The 25,568-nt window shown below is 47.4% G+C and overlaps 1 protein-coding gene and 1 pseudogene across 1 annotated transcript in view; one reads left to right on the forward strand and one right to left on the reverse strand.

Moving 5' to 3' along the window:
• The window catches only part of Galnt2 (polypeptide N-acetylgalactosaminyltransferase 2), a 139,517-nt gene that overhangs the window by 92,707 nt on the left and 21,242 nt on the right, over positions 1-25,568 (forward strand). The window contains exons 4-7 of the mRNA XM_004640813.3: positions 19,793-19,891; positions 20,139-20,206; positions 20,410-20,475; positions 23,569-23,690. Coding sequence (XP_004640870.1) covers positions 19,793-19,891; positions 20,139-20,206; positions 20,410-20,475; positions 23,569-23,690 — 355 coding nt within the window. The remainder of the gene's footprint in view (positions 1-19,792; positions 19,892-20,138; positions 20,207-20,409; positions 20,476-23,568; positions 23,691-25,568) is intronic.
• On the reverse strand, positions 22,594-23,421 carry LOC101563856 (annotated as a pseudogene).

Consider the following 25,568-nt stretch of genomic DNA (forward strand, 5'->3'; position numbering starts at 1 on the left):
TGGATCTTGAATCAATCACAAACTGTTTAGAAGCCTGCCTCATGACTGCATAAGGCTTAGAGGAGGGAAGGGAGGGGAATCTAGACACACACCATAACAGATGTCTCAAAAATCAACTCTGAGTGGGACACTGACCCAGTTCCTAGGAAAACAGGTACCGTTAGGCTGGACTCCTCAGTTCTTGGGATCTGAATCATGAGATAATTTAAAGAGAGTAAATTAAAAATCATTTTATTTTCCGCTGCTGTCTCCTCTGCTGTCTCCCCCCCCCCCGCCGCAATCTCTTTTCTATTTTCTTCCTCAGTCTCTCCCCATGTTTGCACAGTAGAATTCAGTGTCCAGTTGTGATGATGTGAAAACAGTGTGTGTGGAGCATAAAAATAAATTTTAGAGGCTCCTAGACCTGGCTGACTCCCATAACCTGCAGCTCTTCTGTGCCTTTGTCATCTGTGGTGATAAGCAGCACCATAGCCTGTGAACATTGTGTAACTGAACACTGTGTAGAAGGACCCGCCTCAGCAAGGCCTCCCTGGACCTCTTCCCAGAGCACAGCCCTGTGACCTACCCAGGTCCCACCCCTTCCCTGCTTGATTTTTCTCCACAGTTCTCATCACCACCTGCACACCATGTGGCTCATTTATTTTCCCCCTCTTCATCACAAGAGTGTGGTATTGTAGCCAGGGGTATTATTTGACACCTGTCAGTACTCAAAACTCAGTACTTCTTGAGTGACTGAGTGCTCAGCACAATGCCTGGTGCGTGCTCAATGCCAATACTTTGTTGACCTCAAAAATCAGAAAAGAGGTGAGTGGAGGTCACGGGAACCCCACAGGCATGGCAGGACCTGAGGTGTCTCCAGAACTGGAAGTCGACCCTTGTTACATTGGGGACAGATGGGAAGACCAGGGCTTGAGCTGAGGATCACTCAGGATGTTTTGTTTACTTTTTAAAATGTACAGAAATACTATGCTAAAAAGAAATATGTACATGAAAGCAGGAAACTATATGAATTAAGTATTCTCAGGTCCTTGGGAGTGACAGGGCAGAGGTGGCCTATCCTGGTCTTACAATTTTACCCTGAAAAGGGGTAAATTTTGTCTACCTTATTTCATGTTGTTTGAAAATTCCAGATTAATTACCAAAACTTAGGAAGAAGTTAAATCGGTCGGAATTCTCAAGGTGTCTTTCGGAGCACTTGTCCCCCATCTCCCTGTTGGGATGCTGTTGCCATTGCCCGTGCAGAAGGTGATAGGAGGTGGCCTTAGAGAAGAGTTGGGTCTGTGCCCATGGTAGAGCGGGACAGGAGGGTCCAGGGGCATCACTGGGGTGAGGAAGAGGTGGTGACTTAGGACTGAGAAGGGCAGCTGGGGGAGGAGCAGGCTCAGGAATCGTGGAGGTAGGGTTCGGAAGTGCCTTGTGCTGTGGGGCTGGACATGTGTGTGGTGCTCAGGAAGAAGGGCTTGGTGGGAGCGTGTATGGGAAGTACTCCGCATATGGGGATAATTAGAACCACGAGCCTCAGTGTTATCCTCAAGGGAGTGGACACGGACAGAAATAAGAAACCCATGGCCCCAAGCTCAGCGTCCTGGCCATCAGCAGGTCTATAGCCGTGGGTTTAGGGCAATAAGTAAAGCTCTTGTTGGGAAATCTGCCCCATAGATGCTATCCATCCCCTCCAGCCTCTGCTCATAGATTGGAGTGTCATTTCTTAAGGCCACACAACCATGAAATCACCAGAAACCTTGGGCAGTTTCTTGTCCAGTGCTTCTCAGCCCAGAGTGGTGCCACCCCAAGTCAGGGGAAAGATCAGGGGAGCTCTGAGACTGTGAGGAGCCCACAGGGGCTCTTGGCATTACCAGTAGGGGCTCATGGTGCTGAGTGATCTAGGTAGTACCAATACTCCTGCCCACTGAAGAGGTGCCCCATCCCTGGCACCAGCAGGCCTCTCAGCCACACCTTCATCTACATGACGCCTTCCTCCCTGCACGGTAGACACACGGGTGGACTTGCTGCCTGTGTACTGCTCTTGGTAGAACTTGCCTTCTCCACCAGCCAGGCATGACGCACATGGAAAGTAAGCCCCTCGTGGGCTCTGTGGACCACACGACTGCCTGAAGTTCCCCTGCCTCTCTAGGCAGCAGAAGTCCACCTTCCTGGAGGTGATTTTGCCTCAGTGAAGTCATGATATAGTCACACAGGTGTCCTCATGAGAGAGGGAGAGAGTGACATTCCTGCCTGCCACATGGCACTACAGGGTCTGGGACCTTGACCTCCAGTGCCATAAGAAAAATGACCTCCACTATTAAAGCTGTGTCACCTGTGGTGGTCTGTTACAGTAGCAGAGTAAAGGAAGCGAGGGAGGCCAGGCCCTTCGGTCCTGAAGTGACTTGGCAACAGTCATATCCATTTCCTCCAGTGTCTTCCTCAGAGCTAGTGGGGTGCAGAACTTGGGAGGCCGTTGCTGTCTCCGGGGTAGGTGTGAAGGGGCGACCATCTCCCAACTGCAGCCTGTCTAGAATTAGACCCCTTTCCAGGAAGCTCATCTGATGGGAAAGTTAAACACAGAATCAACCCAGGAAGTTTGTAGAGCTTCATTTTCTGCAGGGGAAAGCTTGAGATGGTTTACTTTGAAATTGTTTATGTAAGTAAAGTCAAATAAACCTTCCCGAGGAAACATTAACTTAGCTTTCTTTTTTTCCCTGTGAGCCAGACAGCAGTCCTTTTCATTCATTTCACTGAATACCTGAATACTGAGAGCTGCTCTGTAAAGAACAGGTTCCCTCCAGGTTTAGGGTGCCTGAATCTCTCCCTTTCTGCCATTTCCTTTACCAGTAAATTTAAAATGTGAGGTTTTTAGAGCATGTTTTGTGTCAAACAAAAATTCTGTCCCCAGGAACTGCCACCCCAGCCAGTAGCAAAAGAAGCCTTCCTTCTCTGAGGGAAGTTTTGTCCTGTCACACCTAATGGATTTGCTTGGCAGGCTTTAAATCAAGACTGTCGTGTGTCTATTCCATTTGTGGTTACTCAGCTTTGCTTTTGTTTTAAAATTCCTTAAAGAATTCTTCTTGAAACACTTTGTGCAGCCTGGTGGGCATCATGTGTGTATGCTTTCAGGGAGCTTTTTAGCAGGACAGGGGAAGAGGGCTGGTTGGCAGTGTTCTGCTGGAGTGTCAGTGTCCCCGTTGCTGAGAGGTGCTTAGGGTTGAGGACTGTGGGGAAAGATGCCACCAGACATCCTGCAAACACTGCTAATACCAAGAAAATGGTTTTACCTTGAGCTCAGCTGCTGCAGGTTTGGGCACAGCTTTGGTTAAGGCAATGTTATGGATGTAGGGTTGACTGTGACAAGGAATGCAAGGGGTCTGTGGCAGCCTGGACTTGTCCTTACTTTGGCAGTTGATGCCATTCCACTAGTGTGCCCCAGCCTTTGTCCTTCCCAGGGATGGCCGGCACTCTGTGCCAAGCTGGCCATCCTCTCCCACAGTGAGCTGATGAAAATTCAAGTCTAGGCAGGCAAGGTACCAGCAAGGACATTGTACATGGAGATGGTGCTTTTCTGGTTCCAAGTGGCCTTGCTGGCTTCGTGGCAGGTGGGGCTTGGCTGAAATTCCCACATATCTTCTGTCCCTCTCAGATTCTTTCCTATACTTATTTTATTTTTATCCCCTGTGCTTTAGTGTAGATGTATTTCTATTAGCAGTTTCCTGTTCATTGATCCCTCCCTCTGTTGTAGCTAATCTGCTTTTGAATCTATCTACCGAATTCTTAACTTCAGTTATTGTATTTTACTGTATCTGAAGTAATTACTGTGTCTGAAGTATTTTGCTGTGTCTTTACATACCTATAGAGAGATGTTTAAAGGCCACAGCTAATTTCTCAGTCCTTCAAGGAGAATTTAGTTTTGTTTTCTGCAGTTAATTCAGGTCAGATCACCTTAGTCATATTCAGAAGGATGGGTGTAAGTGTGGGCTTGCTCCAGGTGTGAGAGAGGTCTGGTCAGCTTCCAGTTTTCATTTTCCTTTTTTTTTTTCTTTCTTTCTTTTTTCTTTTTCTTTTTTTCTTTTTTTTTTTTTTAGCAAGCCCTGTTATGGCTCATGCCTAGATGATATACCCTGAAAGCTCATGTGGTAGTAAATGGGGCTGTTCCAAGGTGGCTGGATCTAGAGTGGGTGATGCTGGGATCAAGGGGGTGTGGTTACTAAATTAGTCCACTGATTGGCTCGGCATGGTTTTGGGTATGGATAATGGGAAGGCCCTTCCTGAAGGCATGCCTTGAAGGATGTAGCCTCAGTAGAATATGAGGAACTGAAAGAGTTGCAGTGGTCTCTTCCTGCACTGCTGCTCGCTGCCTTCTGCCTGCCGTCTGCCATGCGCTGTTCTCTGCTATGCTATCCCGCCTTCGAGCCAGCCAACTAGGAGCTGAAGCTGCTACACACTGAGCTTTGGTGAAGCTTTCCTCCTTTAACTTTGGGTGTCGGATATTTTTGTCTCAGCAAGGAGAAAAGTAGTAAGATGAGAAGCCCTGAGTCCCGCTTTGTTCTTGCCCAGCCCAGTGTACCTTAGGAAGCTGAATGGCGCTTGGGCCTGTGAAGCCATCACAGGAGCTGGTTCAGCCTCTCAGCGTCACACTCGGGAAGTGGACCAGGGTTCTGGCCTTATTCTTAGCTCTCTCTTTGTCTGAGGACCTCGCCCACAACACCTGGCTGCCTGGCTGTCTCCCTGGTGCTTGAAGTGACATTTGGGGTGCATTTCATCGCAAGCCTCTCATTGTGGCCCTGAGTAGTTAGGACTACAACAAGGAATCTCTAAAAGAAGGGAGACTGAGAAGTTTTACTCTGAGTCCAATTTCAGTAAGAATTTGACAATTTATACATTTTGCCTTAAATTGCAATGTCTGTCCCACATGAGAGCAGATGGAACTGTGAATGGGCTTTAGAAATGGGAGGTGCAAGGGCCGACAGGATGGCTCAGCAGATGAAGTACCTGCTTAGGCAAGCATGGGGGCCAGGGTTTGAGCCTTGTTGCCTGGGCGTGCTGCACTGGCTACCAAGTCCGGGGGTGGTGGTGCACGCCTGGAATCCCAGTGCGGGGGAGGCTGAAAACAAGTTGGAGCCGCATCTGTAGCAAAAAAACTAAAAAAAAAAAAAAAGCAACTTTTGTTAGCTCTGATGCTTGCTGCTCTCTAACCACGGTTGTAATAATCTCTCTACACCCTGGGTTTCTGCAAAGTGATAATGACACTTGCCCTGCCTGTCTCATAGCATTGTCACTAAGCCCAGGAATCCAAGAAAGTACAAAAGGGCCTGTAAGCCGCAATGAACTGCAGAAGTACAGAAAGTTGACTATGACTGGGGCGGTTTGTGAGGTCATCTGTGGTACAGAGTGTGCTGTGCTCGGTTAGCCTTTGCTCCCACAGCGTGTGGCCCGAGGGCAGGCACCGGGGGCGACACAGCCGGGCACAGAAAGCCACTTGCTGAGTGCATTGTTGAAAGGTTTCATTATTGACCCAAAACTCGAATCCTGTTGCAGAGAAAAATTAGAGCAAGAAAAATGGGCTCAACTGAACGTTGCTTCATAAATAGGATCAGCCCCTCAGTGTGGACAAACTGCCCATCCGTTGTTCTCTGAAACTCATCACTGCACTGTTCCTGTAAGCAGAGAACTGAAGGCACAGTGTGTTTTTTAAGTGGAAAGACCTGTGGTATTTCAGGAAATGATCAAAATATGTGAGAGTTTCAAGTTCCTGGGTCATGTAGGCTGACATTTCACTTGGTGCTGTGGCTTCAGCGGTCACTTGTGGCTTTTCTGATAAGCCAGCACCATCCACCCACGTGCCCAGACAGTGACGGTGATAGAGAGAGCCGTGAGTGCCTAGAATTCCCACATCAATCTGTAGAATTGAAAATTCAGACTTTTAGAATAACAACTAGCTTAACTATATTAAATCCATTACCTGCTAATGGTAAGCAAAAGGGAGAAAATCCACATCTCCGTAAAGTCAAGTCCATAAAAGAAGGCAGCGTCTCAACCAGAACATGGTACTTGAATCTGAAGCCGCATGTTCATTTTTGGAAAGCCTCAAGGCTAGTGGTACCTGCCAGCACTGCTGGCTTGCTTGGTCGCCCACTGATATCCTCTGTGAAGAACCCAAGTTAACCAGGACTCTGGGGTGCACTGCACAGGGCTCCCTGGGAGGCCAGGGCACGGGTTTTCCGGTGAGCTCAGCTTGTCCTCACCTATGGGTCATACTTGGGTCTGCACAGCACCAGCCTAGATAGAAGTCAGAGTGAGCTGGTGGTGACCACAGTGCCAGCAAGAGTGCTGGCAAACGACTTCTCAGGCAGATACTTGGGAAAACCCCAAACGCTGGGATCTTGTATGGAAAAATGGCATGGAGTTTCTCCATCCTCCTTTATAATGTATCTGATTTCTTGAACCATGTTTTTCCTTTTGAATGTCACTTTGAAAGTAGATACATTGTTTTGCATATAAAAATTTTAAAAATGATAAAAATAAGGGAACTCTTGTTTTATATATAAAAATTAAAAAATAAGGGAAACTATACTCAAGTTAAAAGCAGTAACTATCTTTTCTTGTGACTGTCCTTCCTGATTGGTCTCTTACATTCTGTGATTGTTAGACATGTGAGTTTTTATAAACTCAGGCATCAAATTTGGTGTCCTAACGATCTGCTTCTGTGACTCGGTAAGTGAAGAAATGCTTTCACGACGGCTTTGCTCTGGGCAGCGTAGAACCTTCCTGCCTCCGTCCATGCATCCCGTCTCAGCGGCGCCCCTGGACGCTTTTCTTAACACTGGCAGGTTTGGGGGAATATTTTTAAATGAGCTCTGTGCCCATTGTTTTGGAAGAAGATTTGACACGACAGTGTGTTTGGTTTCTGGAAATGTACCAGAATTTGTTCTAGGTATTGACTGAGTTTGGCTGTTGCTTTATATTGAGTTTTGAACTAAGACTCACGATTTTAAAATAATCTGTAGCCAGCCTGCCTGTCTCCTCCCTTCCTCTACTTCCTTCATTAGGCTTTGATTTCATGATTGCACACACTTTGTAAAGTGAATTTAGAGCAAATGCTTAAATCTCTCTAGATGTGTAAGAAAAATTTATTCACAAAGGCATTAGTTGTTTCCTAAAATCCACCTGTAAAAGCCATCCAACCCTAGAGCTATTTTTATTTTAGTCAGAGTAATCTTTCTGTGACTAGTGACATATAGTAAGCTTTTCTATGCTTTACTTGAATAACTTGGACAATTTATGATCTTTCCCAAAGAACATAAATATCTCTCTTGTATTTTCAAATATGTCAGCATAATACCGCATGCACCTAAATCTTTATTAACGGCAAGCCTGCCTCTCTTCTCTTGTATAGCTTGGTGTGCTTTGTCTCTCACTTGTCTCTTTCATCCTTCCAGCCAAAGTGCAGGTTTGCTGACAGTGGGCACGGCGGGCATTCTCATCCCCTTGTGTGCAGATCTGATTTCCATATGCATCCTCATGTCTCCCTCTCATGTGTCCATGTCTGCCCGTGTTTTAGTGTTTGCTTCCCTCTTTCCCCTGCATTTCCTTCCCCATGAGAACGGAGTATTTGGTGTTCATGTCTCTGAGTACAGACCTGGCGAGTCTCGCATATTTTGAAATGTAGTGCTTTCATATGGGTTATTTTTCAGCCTACCATTAAATGACCAAAACATTGTTATTTCTCACTCTTCTGGAATTCTGCCTTTGTTTTCCTTTTAAATACAATGCCTATTTAGGAGGGAGTTTAAAATGCATACTTTTTTTACCTTTTCCATCTGTTGATATGTAAGTCATTGTTTTCCTCCTTGTCTCACTGTGCAGTCAGACAGGCCACCTTTATCATTTCACTCTCTTCTGTGAATGGAGACTTCCATTTGAAGGCTGATATTGGTGGCACTGTAGTGTCATTGTCGGCTGCCTTTCATTGAGGGTCTTTGCTCGGGGCGGTTTGCTGAGCGCTTCCCTTGCGTTTTTCACTCTATTCCCCCACAGCCTGGGAGGCAGGTGCAGTCCCTACTGTGTTTCTGTAGCTAAGACACTGAGAATCAGAGAGGATGCACGCCTTCCTCCACCATGCCCACCCACTCCCTTTCTGCATGTATTTGATTAGGTATATTTTAAAAGGCTACTAATACCTAAAATTGTTTCAAGTCCAAAATATTCCTGTTGGGCCAGCAAGATAGCTCAGTGGACTTAGTGCCTGCTTAGGCAAGTGCAGGGACCCGGGTTCCATCTCCAGCACCACATGCCATGTGGGCCCTGTCCCTGGGCACACTGAGCCAGCGACTGAGTCTGGGTGTGGTGGCGCATACCTGTTATCCCAGTGTTAGGGAGGCAGAAAACAGGATCACTATGAGTCCGAGCTGTGTAGTGAGACCCTGTACCAAATAAATACTATTCCTGTTAAACCATTCCTGACTAAAGATGGTTAGAACTTCTTGGTTGTTACCATACTTGACTGACGACATTCCTCTACAGTGCCATGAGTTTCTGCTTAGTTTTGCCAACATCTGCTTGATTGATCTCTTTTAATAGTGAGATTTGGAGTACAGTTGATAGTTTTTTATGGATTATATCTTTTTTAAAAAATTTATTTATTTGTGTGTGTGTGTGTGTGTGTGTGGCCAGCTTAGCCCACCAGGGGGCGGGGCTGGCTGGCATGTGGTGCTGGGGGATTGAACCATGGTCCCTGTGCTTTGCTAAGCTTGTTCTAAGTAGGTGCTTTAGATCACTGAGCCATCTCACCAGCCCTGGATTTTATCTTTATTAATATAATATTACCCTTTTGCATTTAACATTGTCTTTTTTACCCCCCCCCCACATTTTGCTTAATATAAAGTGTATTAATACTCCCCTTTATTTACTTAATCTCAATATGCTTTTATCTAATTATTCGTTTTTGGGGGTGACATTGGTCTGGGGCTTGTGTCTTGGTCTGTTTTCTTTTGCTTAACAGATTACTCAAGACTGGATAAGTTATGAATAGGAGATTCTGGAGGCTGAATGTCCCAGGGCATGGTGAGGCCTCTGGCGGGGACCTTGCACTGCTCACCTTGTGGCGGACAGTGGGAGAGGGAGCAGGTGGCTGCAGGCGGGAGGGGAGAGGGCTGACCAGCTTGCTTGCTGACTTGCTCCTGCTGTCCATGGTGATTACTGCTGCTTGAACATGGGAGCTTTGGGACATACTCACAGAAGTTTGTTCAATAAGCAACTAAAGACCTCTATTTTGATTTTTAATCCAACCTGATGGCTTGGAGTTTAATAAACTCTCAGGCATTTCGTGTTTGATCTGTTGTCGGATGTTCATCATCCCACTTCGTTCCCACCTTCTTGTTTTTTTCATCAGCTTCCTTCTCCTGTATAGGACACTACGTCTGGTTTATTTGGTTATTCTTTTGTTACTTAGGATTTTCTCTTCAGTTGGTTAAGAAAGTTTGTATTCTGCTTTTGAATCAGTCAGTTGCAGTTTTTTCTTTATAAAAAATTCATCAACAACCAAAGATAATTGCAGAAGATTGGTTTGATGCCAGGAATAAAACAGTATATATTTTTAAATGAAGAATTAATATGCTTTTTCTTTCTCCCACCCACTTTCCGGTTTTGTTGATATTATTTGGGGTTAGACACAGATTGTTGTTAAGTATTAAAGTATGATTATCTTCTTTGAAGAATTTTTAATTTGCATAACATTTACACAAGTCTATTAAACTGTATTACTCAACTGGTTCAATATTTCCTACCGTTTAATGCCACAAGTTGAGTATTTTAGAGGAGAGCTTTTAATTTTGCATGAGACTCATCATGGCACTGAAAGGTCTTCTGAGCTTTGGCTTACACAGAATTGCTTTTTGCTCTGCACAAGAGCACTGAATTTACCCAGTGTGGCGATGAGTCCTGCCTTCTTTTCTCCATAAAGTGTATTGTTCTATATACACTGTTTGGTTTTATCAAAAAGGAACCCTAAAGCACCCTGGCCTTGTTCATTTATTATATCAGTTAGGATACTTTAAGCAAAAAAGACACGTCATTAAATTATTTAACAGAAAGCCTGGAGGTAGCTCTCTGATGATCCTTCCCCGGCAGGTTTGGGGGCCTTTCTGACTTTTCTCAGTATCTGTTTAATCATTCTGATCTTACAGCCACATCCTTTTTGCCTCACCTGGTTGCCAGGCTGCTATGGCTCCATGCATCTGACTTTCGCGGCAAGAAGCAAAGGGCAGAGGTGACCTTTGCTTCAATGGCTCTCTGTTCTTGCCAGCAAAGCGTCTCTCTCCAGAAAGCCCCCAGTGGGCTTCTGATTGTCATGGCTCTTTGTGAGATGGCGGTAAGCTGAAGAAATGAGTTCACCTGAGGTCAGTCACGACCTCCCTATGTCTTTGTGATCCACTCATGGCAGCTGTAAGAAAAGCAAAGACAGTGGCTCTTTGACTGCCACGTAGGTGTGTCCAGGAGGCCTCGCTGGTGTCATGAGCCCATGCTCACTGCCAGGGTCCAGGAGCCCACATACTCAGGGGGCTGCGTGGTGTCACAATCCTGAGTTCACCACTGGGGCCCAGGAGCACATACCTGAGCCTCCTGAAAGGCATGGCAGAGTTGGTGCCTTGTGTGAAATTCTGGGAGGCTGGGAGCAGGGCTGTTGGAGTGGAGGCCCTTCTGCCTCAAGGCCATGAGCATATGGTCAGTGCCTAAGTAACCATTGGCCTCTCATCTGTGGAAGGATCTAGCATGGCCTTTGGCTGCTGGTGATGGTGGAGTGAGAGGGAAGATTGCCTTTTACCTTACGTGCAAGCCCGGGGCGTCTGACCGATGTGTGGCCCAAGTGTTGGGGAGCACTGATGGGGATGCTGCAGAGTGGAAGGAAAGCCAGCTGCCTGAGAAACCCCAGTGTCAGGCCCCATTGGAGATTTGCTACCCTGAGACAGTGGGGAGCAAAACATACTGAAGCAGGGGAATAAAAGCTGGACCCCACAATTGGTCCTAAGGGTGAGTGGTGGCCCTGAGGTGGGGGAGGGGCTGAGGCTGTATTGGGCAGCCAGTAAGAAGGGGAAACTGACTATGACTGCGCCCTCCTGGGGCCCCGGCCCTGTGAGCCTCCCTGCAGGAGGGCCCCTCGCATCAGGAGGGATGTGGTTAAAGGACAGTGGTTGCTCCCACCCTGCCACTGCAGAGGCATGAGCTGCCAGCTTAGCTGCTCTTGGTGGGTACTAGGGACAGCTTGAGTGGTTGCAGATGGCCTGTTACTGTCCCTGCTTCCATTGGCTCTTGACTCTTTACAAAATTTTCAGTTAAAATTTAGTGTCTGTAAAACAGGAGGCCATAAAGAGCAGACGATGGCTCTTGAGTGAAAGATGGTTTGATTCTGTCAAACAGCAGCTTGCTGAAAGCATCATGTGGACACCTGGCATCTTCCTTCCAGATGGCTCATCTATCCCTGCAGTGCATAGCCATGCAGAGCCTGTACTGTTGGTGAGCTGGGAGTGTGAGGGGGGAATCTGCAGGCCCTTGTCCCCCATACACCTTCATCTCTGGAATTCTTGGCTTTGCGAGGGACTGGAGGCCTTTGAAGGCCGAGCAGTAAATAAGATAGGCTCATATTTCACGTGTCACAAGAGGATATTTTGTTTTTGAACTTGCTTCTGTTTTCTGTGCAGAACAGAGTACGAGGCTGGCAGCATATGGGAAAGTGGTTTTAGGCTAATAATTTTGAAGTGAGAAAACCTAAGGTGATTAATAAGGCTTATTCAAATCTCCTACCGCCCAGATTTTTAAGAAGCTTAATTTCATGGGGGTTCTGCAGACGTTTTAAAGTATATTAGGATTTGGTTTTCTGCTTTTAGAAGGCCTTAACAGAACAGTCTTTGTAACATTAGGACTGATCAGACATTCACTGAGGAGGTGTTGGGTAGTTCGCTATCATCACTTTTGGGAGATTATGAAGAATGTGCCTCAGTTAAATGAACACTATGAAAAGCTAGCTGAGTGCTTTGATCTTTCCATGTTCTTGACTTTTGCTTCCTTTCCCAACTTCATTCCATCCAGAGGCCCACTGGACTTCAAGAAGATTCTACAGCAACAGATGAGAAGGGGGAAGTGGTTAGGACCAAGGGCCACACTTTGCCAGGTTTGGTAGGAGGTTGTCCGAACATTCTCTCTATCCTGGACCCAGCATGGGGCTAGGCTTGTCCTCTGGGCCTCGCTATGGTATGCCTCACTTCACACTGAGCTTTGCCTCTGGATGCCAGCTCTAGAGCCAGGCAAGTTTGCATGCACAGCACATCCACACAGTTGAAGCTGAAGTTGGGTTATAGCAGATAATGTAGGAAACTGAGGGAGTCGAGCTCTTATGGCATGTGTGCTGCTCAGCAGTCAGGCCTTGAGCTGCCTAGGTGCATGTGCATCAGAACAGTTGTCATCAGGCATGTGTGGAGCCTTCTGCAAAAGCTAAGAACAGCCACCCTTCTCATGGTCTGGGGCTCCAGTGTGCAGACAGCAGGGACTAGGCATCTGCATCATGCTCTGGGCACGTGCAATGCCCTCTACACCAGCCAAGATTAGTGATGGTCAAATCCATGCCTCTGAGCAGCTCTCTTGGCTCTGAGGCCAGTGGGGCCCTGAGTGAGCAGCATATGCTCAGCCTCCATCGGCTCGGCCTGGCAGAAGCCCAGGCTACACAAGAGGCTGAACTGGGTGTCCTAGTCGCCCGCAGGGTGCTTTGCCAGCACTCGTTTAGACCACAGATCTATTGCCCTGGAAGTAGTAATCGTGCGGCATTTTCTGTAGGGGAGGGCACAGAAGGAGCCAACACACTGGGGGCATCCAGTGGGCACAGCCCTGTTCAGAACCTTCCCGTGTCAAGGTGTTAATTTTCCTCCTCCTGAATCTCCATCCACAAAGCAGGAGATGCCTGGGAGGTGACAGGCTCTGAGGCTGTCTCTCACCTTAAAGTGTGTGTATGTGTGTGTGGGGGGGGGGGGAGTGCATGTGCTGGTGCTGTCCTGTGGGAAAGATAGAGGGAGGCTGGACAGGATGCAAGCAGGTGCCTGTCCGTCCTCCCAGAATGAGAAGCTGATCACTGCCTCCCTCCCTGTCCCTCTGGGCCCTTTGGTTTCCAGCTCGAGAGGTTGACTAAATTTGTGGTCAGACCTTGTTAGATAGGCGCTCAGCTTCACTCTACATGTCAGGGTGGAGCTGAGGGAAGCTAAAAAAGGAAATAACAGTAAATGGATTCAAAAAAATGTAATAACAGAGAAGACTGTGTAAAGCCCTCCACACCCCGGCCCCCAGTACTAGAGAACAAACCTGGGGCCTTCTCATTGAAAAGCTACATCTCCAGCTTGCTCTCAGCTTGCTCTTGTTCTCTCTCTCTCTCTCTCTCTCTCTCTCTCTCTCTCTCTCTCTCTCTCATTTTATCTTATCTTATCTTACCTTATCTTATCTTATCTTATCTTATCTTAAATTTTAAGATAGAACCTTACTAAGTTGCCCAGGCTAGGCTCTCACTTGTGACCCTCCCCCCTCAGCCCCCTAGTTGACATTACATATGCCTGTCACCAGACCTGGCTGTAAAGCTCCGTGTTTAAAAACTGTGAATCTCTGAAAATACTAGTTGAACAAGGTAGAGAAATCATGATTAACATGAACAATGAACAGAAAGACATAACTAAGATAAGAAAATTATAAGTACACTATTACGAAAATAAAATGAAATTTACACAGAAAGGGTAATCTCAAAATGCAGTTACCCAAATCATTCAAGAAATAGAAAGTGTGAGTAAATATCATCTGGAGAAACTTTTGGCAATAAAAAAATTGCCTCCTCAAAACCTACAAGGCTCAGTTGGGTTTGTATGAGACTATTTTAGAGACTACAAAGAAAAAGCTACCCTATTTCCTTCAGCAGAAACTCAGAGTGTAAGTGCAGAAAGGTTTAAGAACAGAAATTTGTATGCCAGTCACATTCAAGATTATTCATTTAAAAAAAAAAAACTTAAATCAACTACTAGCAAGTATATATGGAGCACTATTTTTAAAAAAATTATAACCAAGAAGAGTTTGTTTTAGGAACGTAAGAGTAACACACGTCAGAAAATTTACTGATGTATGTTCTTGGTGGTATAAAGGAGGGAAACTGTGTGGTCACTGTAGCAGAGGCGGGGGGCCGTGCCACCTAGCACCTGGTACCCACATGATGAGAGGGCTGTGGAAACCCAAGGCAGGCTCTGAGCGAGCTGGTGATTCTTGTCCTGAGGACGGGACGGGGTGGGATACCCCTGCACTTCCTCAGATGAGTGTCGTGCTGCAGCCATGGCCAGCGTATCCAGAGACCAGGGTGCTGGGATGCGTAAGGGCAGGAAAGATGGATGAGATGGTGTGGTGAGGAGTGGGCAGTGAAGATCCGGAGCAGTGAGATTGCAGGACACACACAGCAGTGGCCAGGAGGAAGCATGGCAGGAAGGGAAGCCCCGCTGTTGGCACAGAGCCCTTCGGGTGCCAGGGAGAGCTGCCAGGAAGCACCAACTTTGTGGGGTGAAAGACAGGCGCGACTGAAGGGCATTTAAACTAGGAAGTCTCTTCAGCGTGTCTGTAACTCCATTGCAGAGAGCAAATTTAAACCCAGCCTGGACCACTTGGTGATTTAGGAAGACTGTCTCAAAAAGGGTGGGGAGGAAGCTCAATGTGAAGACCCTGCCTTCAGCCACTAGTACTGACCACCCCCCCCCAAAAAAAAAAAGATGGATGGATACCTAAAGTTAAAAGCATTTTTAACCTTACAACATTTTTACCCTGAGCGTCACTCAGGAAGCACATTTGTGTATGCAGTTGAGTGCTGCTCAGGCGGGTTTATTTCAGATTCATGGATTCTTGTATTGAATAAAATTGTCATCTTTGTATTTCCTGCTATAGTATCTTATAAAAATTAATGAAAAAAATACACAATTTTTGGTCTTCCTGTATTGAAATAATTGGACTGGCAAGTGGCTAAAAGTTAAAGCTTTTGAAAGAAAATCTATCAGAATATATTAGTAATCTTAGTTTAAAAAAATGTTCTTAGAGCCTGGACATGGTGGCACATGCCTGTAATCCCAGCTCTTGGGAGGCCGTATACAGGAGAATCACTACGAGTCTGATCTAGTAGTAAGACCCTAAACACGCTGTAGACCCTCCCCTATCCCACCCCCCAAAAAGAAAAACGTTCTTAAACAATACCCTTGGCCAAAGATTGAAAAAGCAAAATTTTAATATGTATTTGCAAATTTAAATGTATCATAAAATGAAAAAGGCTCCCACAGACGTAGAGATTTGGCCACACAGATAGCTGAGAAAGGGCAATATCCAGAAGACAAAGTCCCCACCGTCAGAGAGCTGGGAAGGATGAAGCACCACAGGCAGGCAGTAGCAGAAGAAACAAAGCAGCCAGCCTGTAAATGTAGCGAAGACACGTGGTCTCGCTGGCAACTGGGCAAATGAGACAGAAATAACGGAAGTCAATTCATAGTGATCTGGTTGGCACAGTTTGAAATTTCAGTGATACCAGGGGTGGTGAGGCCATGGAGCAGCTTTATCTCACGCTGGGACAGGAAGGAAACAGGAGCATACAGCCACAGTGGGGACCGAGCGAGCACCAGCAAGGAGAGACACGGAAGCATGTGACCAGTAACCAGCAGGCCCCAGTAGGTGAATGACAGAGCAGAACTTGGGCCTAGACAGAGACCGACTGCATTTCTATGCTTCTAATAGGGAGAAATCCTCAGCAGGAGGGGGCCTGGGTGTGGTCCACTCTGCTGTGGGGGAAGGACCATGTTGGGGCCGGCATCCTCACCAAAACTGATGTGTCGGCAGCAGCACCTATATAAAGCTTGAGTGCACAGAGAAAGATGCTAAACACCACTCGAGAATATGGACTGTGTCATGTATTAAAAACACAGAAATAATGAAGTACCAGTCAGGGTAGTTGTCACTTCGGTGGAGCCTGGCTGGCTTGGTAGATGCACTGTGGTCCAAGACTGACCTTCAGCATCCCAAACCCAATAAATTTTTGCCCTGTTTTATTTTTCTGCCAGCAGATCAGAGCTAGACTTCTTGGGGAGAAGACTCAAGAGTCCACATAGCAGATAGTTGAAGGCCAGTTGGGCAGTTAGTAAAGGACAGTATGTACCACAGCACTCCTGGTCTACAAATCATGTGGCCTTGCCTGCAGCCACCACTGTTTGCCATTGGAATATCACATGGGAAACAGAGGCATGGGAGTGTGCTGATGTGGACACTGACCTCCTGGGACTCAACTGCTGTCATGTCTGTCCCTGCGTGGGTGGTCACCAGTCCTGGTCAGAACAGACTGCCCAGAGATTCTGCCTTTCCTGCTTGGTAGGGTCGGGCTGCAGAGCTAGGGTCAGCCTTACTTTTGAAGTCTGTCTGTTTCCATCTTTCCCTTAACAGAAACCTGTCTGTGAGAATCTGAACTAATCCTTAATTGCTATGTTTTAAATTTTACCTACAAAACTCGTGATACAATGTAATTGCCATGGCAACAGCATCCACTCCTGAGAACCTTTCAGAAATGGTTGGGTGGTGAGGGCCCCACCCTCCGGGTGGCTCAGTATCATTGTGTCCTGTTGTGGATTGGTTGAGCTCAGCCCTGCTTGCCCTCTCTGTCACCAGTGCTCGTGTGTCCTTCCCCGTGTTGGGATGTAGCGCGGAGGCCCCCGCCCGACTCTGGCCAAGCTGCTGGACTGCCTAGCTCCACAACCTTGAGTACAATGAACCTGCAGCTATTCATTACCCAGTACGTGGCACAGTGTTATAGCAGCAAAAACAGACTAGCACTAGTGTTCCTCTTTTAAAACTAAGTTAAAGGGTATTTCCAGGAGAGCGTATTCTCCTGTGGTCTTTCTTGCTGTGGCCATCTGTGGGGTCTTTGTCACCATCTCACAGCATGTGTGGGTGCTGCTGGCCACACCTTCCCTGGGCATTGGCAGGGGAGCCCTCTCCTGCGCACTCTCAAGCTTGTCCCCGTCTGCCCCTCCCTTTCCTTCCTCGAGCTCTTGTGGATCTGGGAATCCTCTTCTTTTAACTGACTCTGACCATCCTGCTCCCCAAGGCACTGAATATGTACTTGGTTGTGGACCCCTTTTCTACCCACAAGAAATCTGGCTTATTGGCTTCCTTTCCAGGTCATTAGAAAAAGCTCCATGCTATACCCTATACCTCTATTTCATTTTTGTCTTTAATCGTATGGCAGGTTTATGTCTGACAAACCCATGTGATTTCAGGTACTTGGGAGGCTGAAAGCAGGAGGATCTCAAGTTGGAGGCCAACCTGGGCAACCTTGGCTTTAATTCCCGCTGAAACAAGAAAACTTTGTGTCTGATTTTTCTCATTACTAGAGTTGTTCCCAGGTGCATGTAAGCTCTGGACCAATGAACTGCATCTCAACTCTTTTCATTTATTTGTTTGTTTATGACAAGATTATACTACATTGCCTATACTGACTACAAATGTGTGATCCTTTTGCCTCAGCCACCCAAGCAGCTGGGATTGCAGGCACACGCCACACCGAGCATGGATCTGGCTTTTGAAGTCACCAGTGTATCGGAGAGGAAGACTTCAGAGTGAAACTGTAGCACTCCTGTAGCACTCCTGGTTCTCTTTTCAGTGCCTGCTGCTGCTGCTGCTGCTTCCTTCGGGACCTGAAATGGACCCCAAGGGAGCACATCTCAGTTACACTGAGCCCTCTGGGGCAGCCAGGGACATGGCTGTATCAGGGACATGGCTCTTTAAAGGGAAAAATGTGCTTTTTCTTGTTAAAGAAGGTCTTCCAGCCTCCCTGTGCTTCAGCGTGAGGGTTTACCTGGATTCCTGTGCATGTATTCACACACGTGAAATGCCACCGATTTTACTTGTTATTCCCTACCATGAGGATGGGCCTCTGCTAAGTCCCACAGTTGCCAGGTCCTAGCAAAGTCTCATGCCTCATGCATATGTAGAGAAACTTTAATAAATGGTGCAAATGCGGCAGCCCTGCATGTTCAGGAGCCCTGGGAGGCCCGGACACTCAAGGAAAGGAAGCTTCCTGCAGAGAAGAGGAAATAACGAGAGAGCAGAGCGTGATCCGGATCTGAGAGGTTTGCCGTGAGGGGAGAAAATGCCACCTCGTGTCCTGAATGTTTGCAGTCAGCCAGTCTGCTGCTTGCCCTTTCCACAGAGTTAAGTGGGATCTAATTGCTGAGGAAGTTGAGGACTCCCAGTGTGGGGGTCCTTGTTTCATTAGCATCACAGATTGGGTTCTTGGTGATTTGTTTACAGTTGAAGCCTTCAAATCCTCACTTTCTTAATCAAACTATCTGCTAATTCTTAACATTGAAATAAGAGAAACTAGCATATTAGTCCACTTGTCAGTAAAACCTTCGGGCACAGTGAGGTAAAGTGTTAATTCCAGAATGTCCCCAAAGTGTAGTGATTGTTATGTCGGTTTTTCATGGTTAATTAAAACAAACTAGCTTTATAATAACCAAAGATTCTGACCTAATAGCAGCGCAGGGTGCTTCTGTTCCTGTGCGTATTGCAAATCCATCATTTTCACGGCCTGCCAGCCATGCTTCCTTGAGGAGAGCCGCGCCTTGTCCTGTGCTCACTACCCAGCAGCTGCTTGAGCATCCCTGTCAGTCCTCAACAGCTTAGATGTTAGCCATGGCTGAGCGCTATTAGAATCCATCTTCTTTCTCATTGATTTCTTGTGCGAGATAAATGCTGTCTTTAACTCAGGGAGCAGGTAATTCCCAGCGATGGAAGCCACAGTAACAGCTAGAGCATAAACCAAGTCTTTAGTGTGTGGCCCCCAGAAAGTGTTCTCCTGTGTGTCTGTCATCCTGGGGCCGAATACTCTTTGACAACAGTGATACAGAGGGACTTCATGTGGGGAAAACCAGCAGGGACCACCTCCTGGCTTCCTGGCCAAGCCAATGTCTACAGTGTCACTGGTTTGGTGACTCTGCTGCATTCAGCCACAACTGACAGATTGCCACTGTCCTCAAAAGCTGCCCTCAGACTTTGTTCTTTTGGGACTCTGGGAACATTGCATTGTACTGGCATCCTAAAATCCATAGGTGACTGGAAGATCTCCTTGGGTAGAGTCTGCTGAAGCCAGTCTTCCTTTGAGGTCATGTCTATTTTGTGATACTCCAGCATCTTCAGCATGGAACTGTGTGAGTCCTGTTTCTAAGTAGCATATGGGGATCCTCCAGCCAGCATATATCCTGAACTGGAGAACTTCCTTTAGGTTCCTGTCAGGAATTGAGCCTAGTGTTGCATGCTGTTCGGGGAATGGAGATGCCGACTGATCTTACTAGTCAGCTGGCCATCACTTAGGCGCCTGTGTTCACATAAGGGAGAGCAGGCCGTGGGTTCCCCTTGTCCACGAGAGCCAGGTTCTGGGTATTAGGGCACACACAGGCTCATGGTGGGCAGAAGGCTGAAGGGAGAAGAGTGGGAACCCGGCCCCCAGGGAGTGTATAGCTAGAGATATCTGAACTGGTAGAGAGGGTTTTATTGTGTTACAACATTCTGTGTTAGGCATTTGCAGTCTTTTTCTGTCACCATGTGTCCACCTAGCACTGCATCCCACAGGTAGCCAGTGGCTGCTGCAACTGATGGGCTCCTCACAGCCGGTCCTTGCTGGCGGCTTGGCCTGACTGTGTCCTTGGAGGCTGGCCATAGGGCTTTTGCTGTCTATACTCAGGACATCTCTCTCCCCTCGCAGGTGTCAGAGGAAGCAGTGGAGGGTGGATTTGCCGGCTACCAGCGTGGTAATCACATTCCACAACGAAGCCAGGTCGGCCTTGCTGAGGACAGTGGTCAGGTGAGGCCTAGGGACACTGTCATGACCTGTTACCCTCAGGAACATCACCTGTCGGGGTACTGACATGAGTTATGTCCCAAGCAGTCAGTGCAGCCGTGGGTACTTCAGACAGGACACCAGACCCTTCAACAGCAGTGTCTACTGGCTCCTACAGCCAAAGATGGGCCTGGACAGACAGGATATGTTCTTACGTAAGAGAGGTCTCAGCAGGCTCCCACGCAGCCTTTATCTTCCTATCTTTCCTCAGTGTGCTGAAGAGAAGTCCACCCCATCTCATAAAGGAGATCATCTTGGTGGATGACTACAGCAATGACCGTGAGTACCGGGGGATGGACCCATGTCCCACAGAGCCCCTGAGGTGGCTGTCAGTAGTGAGTGTGTGGTCACGCAGGTCACAGGGAGGGGCACCTCTCCGGGGTGTAAGGAGAGGCCAGCCTGTAGAGGACCAAGAGGTGCCGTTTTCCAGCATGGAGCCCCATGCAGCCTGGGGTTCACCACGTTCTCCTTTTGTTTCGTAGCTGAGGATGGGGCCCTCTTGGGGAAAATTGAGAAGGTTCGGGTCCTGAGGAATGACCGCCGAGAAGGTAAGTCCTGTCTTGCGGCGCTGTCAAAATGGCTGCATTCTGACTTACCTGAGCCCCATAATATCTTGGCTGAGAAAGATGGATTAGTGGTCTAGTCTTTCTGTCTGTTCGCCTCTGCAGAGTAGCCAGGAACCCTGTCCCAACAGATATGGGAAGGACAATTAAAAGCTTAATTGAAGTTGTGCATACACTAGGGCAAGAGCGCACTTTACACTTTATTCCCCTACTTAGAAAGTGGGCTTCTCTCTTTCACAAGCGAGGAAATCTCCATAAGTCCCTTGGCCTGCTGTTTAGAGGAACAATAAAGACTTAGCCATGAGAAGCTTAATGAGTCCAGACTCCAAGCATCTGATCAAATAACAGGCTCAAATTTGACAGCCTGCTGAAGCTGAACCATCCAAACCGGGAGAGTACTGTAATTATGCGCCTGTGCAACTCTGCAAATGCCAACCCCAGAACTGCCATCGGTTATGTCTGAGCAGAGAGCACTCATGAGCCTGCTGTCAGGGTGCAGAGAAGCTCTCCAGGGAATGTGCTGGGCTGGCAGGTGTGTCTGGGGGTGTAGTCGTCATCCAGGGCCGCCTAGGGTACAGCTCAGTGGTAGTATACTGGCAGCTGCATGCTCAGCTCTTCTTCGGGCTAGTGGAATATTTCCGTTGCTGAAAACCCCACAGCTGGAGAGCCTGCCACTCTCACAGTGTGAGGATGGCCACTGGCCCCGGAGTGCAGCTGGATTCCTCCACCAGCACATTTTTTGTTTGGTTCCCTGTGTGGCCCCGCTGGAGTCAAGGAAGGAAGGTGTCCTTAGCAAAGGTCTGACAGTGCAGAGACTCAGCCCCTTGGCAGCGTGGTCCACACACTGCAGGCTTGAGCACAGATGTTGCGTGATGGCTAAACCTCACCCTTGAGGAGCACTGCTTGCTGGGTGCACGTCAGTCCCCCAGACCTACAACAAACCCGGAGCTCTGTAAGTTACTGCATTATGTTTGCCCCCTAAACAACCTACAAAATAAATTTTATGAATTTTAAGCCTCTGTTGTCACAGACACCTGGAAAGGGCAGAACATAGTACAGACTTTAAGAGAGGAGGAGGGGCGAGGTGAAAGGAAGGAAGAGCAGGAAAGAAGGAAGAAACTGTTAGAACTGATAAATCAGTTGCTAGCCTTTTTTTTTTTTTTTTTTTTTTTTATTTATTTAGTACAGGGTCTACAAAGTCTCACTACACAGATCAGACGCCTAGTGATCCTCCTGTTTTTCAGCCTCCCAAGCACTGAGATTATACACATGCACCACCATGCCTAGTCTCATTCGCTGTCTCAGGGTGTCCCAGGGGCAGGGCCAGCACTGCAGGCTGGGATCAGGGGTCGAATCCCCAGCCCCTGTGTCTGCCTAAGTGGGTGCTTTAATCTGCTGAGCTATTTGGCCGGCCTTACTTGCTAGTCTTAAAGAGTGTGCCCTTGACCTGTTTGGAAATCAGAAGTGCATCTAAGTATGAACTCTGGTGCTTTAACTCTGAGGGTTCACTGGGGTAAGAGCCAGGTCACTGTGCAGAGGGAGTAAGAACAGGGGTTGGATGAAGGGAACTTCAGCTATGTGAAGGGCTTTTTCAGGGCATAGTAGTTTTAAGATATTTGTCTTCTCAGCCACCCAATTAACTACTTTTATTTATTTATTTATTTATTTTTTGCTTTTTAAAATGTATTTATTTGCATTTAAAAGAAACCGTTCACAAAAATTAATGGGAAATTAACTAGTGGGAAAAAAGTCAACACTACCAAGACATTTTTTTTTCAACTGAACAAACCTCATAGATGCTGTCATCAATATCAATGAAAAAAGTGATCATTTCTGACTTTTCTAAATACATGGTAATATAATGCACAATATTTAATCATTTCTGTTCTTTCCTGAATATACAAAAATTAAAATACCAATTAAAAAACTAATATTTTTTCTTTAAACATTTCTTACAATTTCAATATTCTTATTTCACAATAGTGTAGTTTGAGGTTTTTTTGTCATTCACAAGTTAATGAACCCACCCAAAGGGAACTGATAGTCTGTAGGCTCACAGTGCAAATAAAAATTTCAAGAATGCAGCAACTGACATTACTAAGATACAAAATAGATAAAATTCTTAGAAGATTCATGCAGAAAGCTTTGCTAAGCAGATGGCCACAAAACTAGAACATCTGATAATTCTGCTGGCGATATCAATGGGACTCCCAGTGTTTCTTGAGTCACCTTGAACTCTCATCTTAGGCTTTGTATTTGGCTTTTCCAGTTTCACTAATGACACAAATGTGATTCAAGTCTCGGAAGTATTCATTATAGTCAAGGGCATACCCAACAACAAACTTGTTTGGAATTTCAAATCCAACAAAGTCTGGCCTATATCCAACACTTCGAGGGGTCCTTTTCACCAGCAAGCTTGCAACTTTGACCATCTTTGGATTATACTGCTTAACCAGTGAAAGCAATGTTTGCATTGTTTTGCCAGTGTCAATTATATCCTCAACAATCAAGACATTCTTTCCAGTTAAAGTTGAGAGATCATCTCCACCAATTACTTTTATGTCCCCTGTTGATTTGTCATTACAGTAGCTTTTGAGTCTGATAAAATCTACAGTCATAGGAATGGATTTATCACAATTTCTATTCAGTGCTTTAATGTAATCCAGCAGGTCAGCAAAGAATTTATAGCCCCCTTTGAGAACACAGAGAGCTACAATGTGATGGCCTCCCATCTCCTTCATCACATCTCGAGCAAGTCTTTCAGTCCTGTCCATAATTAGTCCATGAGGGATAAGCACCTTTTCCAAATCTTCAGCATAATGCTTCGGAATACAAAATAAATCTAGGTCATAGCCTGGTTCATCATCACTTATCACAACGCTGGGGCTGATAGCCGCCATAACGGAGCGGGCTGGCGAACGAGCTGTTGGCAATCTGACTCTACTTTTATTTTTAAACTCCTGATAGACTCTGCTTTGGTCACCGTGGGGCAGCCCTGACCCTGCCAGGCAGGTCTGTAGGGAGCTTGGTGCCCAGCAGGCAGCCTGTCCTGACCCAGGTTCTCCCTTCATCCTACAGGCCTGATGCGCTCCCGGGTCCGGGGTGCCGATGCCGCCCAGGCCAAGGTCCTGACCTTCTTGGACAGCCACTGTGAGTGTAATGAGCACTGGCTGGAGCCGCTGCTGGAGCGGGTTGCTGAGGTGAGGTGGGGGTGGGGCGGGAGGGGGAGGTGAATGGGAAGGACAGTGTGGGGAGGGGACAGGGCATGTGCTGGCTTAAGGATTCCTGGGCAGCAGACAGCAGGGAATGGCCCTGGGACTCAGAGGGTTTCATGGGCCTCGGGGATCCATCAGCATGAGAAATGGTCACTTGACAGGTGAAGATGCTCAGCAGAGACGGGTGAGGACCTGCTGGCTAAGGAGTCTTCCCCACCCCCACCCCGTCCTTGTAGCTGACATCGGCTCTGGGCGTGTGGGAGGCATGTGACTGAGCATACCTGACATGTGCGAGTGCACTCCATGCTGGGGACATGCCACAAAACCCTCTGCTCTCAGTGAGGACTGGGCTGGCTCATCACTCGAGGCTCATGGAGAGAAGCAGGCAGTGGTCACTACTCAGTGCCTAGGCAGGGCCATTAGGGTGACCATAGCCACACTTTGTGCACCTTTGCCCACTGGAACCATCATCATAAATACTGGTGTGGCTCTGTGTTACTTCTTTGCCTTCTGCTTGTTTTATTGACTTCCATCGTGCTATGAAAGTGCTTCCTCGGGGGCAATAATGCAAACCTGTGTAGGGAAGTAGAAAATGAATAAGCCCTTCTGCTCTCAGCATCCCGGTGAAACTGACAGGCAGCACATCATGAAATACTAAATAACCAAGTGCGGCCCAGAATTATGAAGGTCCCATTTAATGGCTCTTGACTGGGTTCAAACAGCACGTTAGACATCTGTTTTGTGTTGCCTTTAGTGCAGGTGTTACGCCTCTTGGCAGGTGAGAGATGGCTTTAGGTTTTTGATAATGTAGGTGGCTGATGGTAGGATAGGTCCCATCTGATCCCTAACTGAATCCATCTCTTACACACACCCCATGTATCGGCACCATAGAACCCCCATGGATTCCCCCCACCAGGTCTGCAAGTACTCCCACTGCCACTGTCTCTGGAAAACAGCGCCATATCCAGGTGGCCTCATGTCAGCATGCACACAGCCAGTGGCCTGTGTGGAATACAGAGCCATCTCACACCCTCCTCTGTGACGAGGAGGTGCTGAGGGGATTGACTCTCATTAATTAGGTTATCAAAAGAAATGCACAGTATATATATTCCTTGACTCCCACACTGAGGACCAGACTGAGCGAGATAAGTCCGTTCTCTGTCCTCAGTGCCTCTCAGATTATTTTCCTTGTAAGTCTGCCGATGGTGGTTAGAAATTTGAAGTATTCTTTCAGGTTGTCCCTCTTTCACTTACTGTGTTGTGAGATTGTTTTTCCCAGTCTTCTGCTGATGAGGACTGCTAATGTGGCCCAGGGGAAGTACTCAGCCTGCACTGACCCTGTGCTGAGGGCCGGCCATCGCAGCTGTGGAACACAGAGGCCTAGCAGGGAGAGGCCTCTGTGTGCAGCCTATACCCCTGGCAGCGTCCTGAGGTGGCCCAGGTGGAGAGGATTTGGTGGAGCCACCTGAGACCAAGCGTAGGGCTAGGGTCCTCTGGTCACCTTGGCTTCCCTTCTGCTGTAATAATGTTGACACTCTGCACGTCTTTCCCGCACCCCATGTGCATCTAGAGACGCACATTGTGATTCTGTGGCATAGGCAGGTTAGCAGTGGATCTGCTCCCAGGCTCTGCTGCTGCTGCCCTTGAGTGATAATAACTGATGTTGATGCAGCTGGACTTAGATTCCATGCGACGACAGCAACCCTGTGGTTGACATTTTGGAAGCAACCCAGACCCACTGAGCAGTCCTTGGCTTTAGTGGGGTGAACAGATGGCAGAAGTGTCCTGGGCCCAGCTGTCCCCTCAGGTAGCTGCCCCTTCTGTGCACCTGGGTGGGGAGGGAGGCTGTCAGCCTGTGCCATG

This window comes from Octodon degus, unplaced genomic scaffold, assembly GCF_000260255.1.
Source record: "Octodon degus isolate 3935 unplaced genomic scaffold, OctDeg1.0 scaffold00127, whole genome shotgun sequence".
Taxonomy (NCBI): Eukaryota; Metazoa; Chordata; class Mammalia; order Rodentia; family Octodontidae; genus Octodon; species Octodon degus.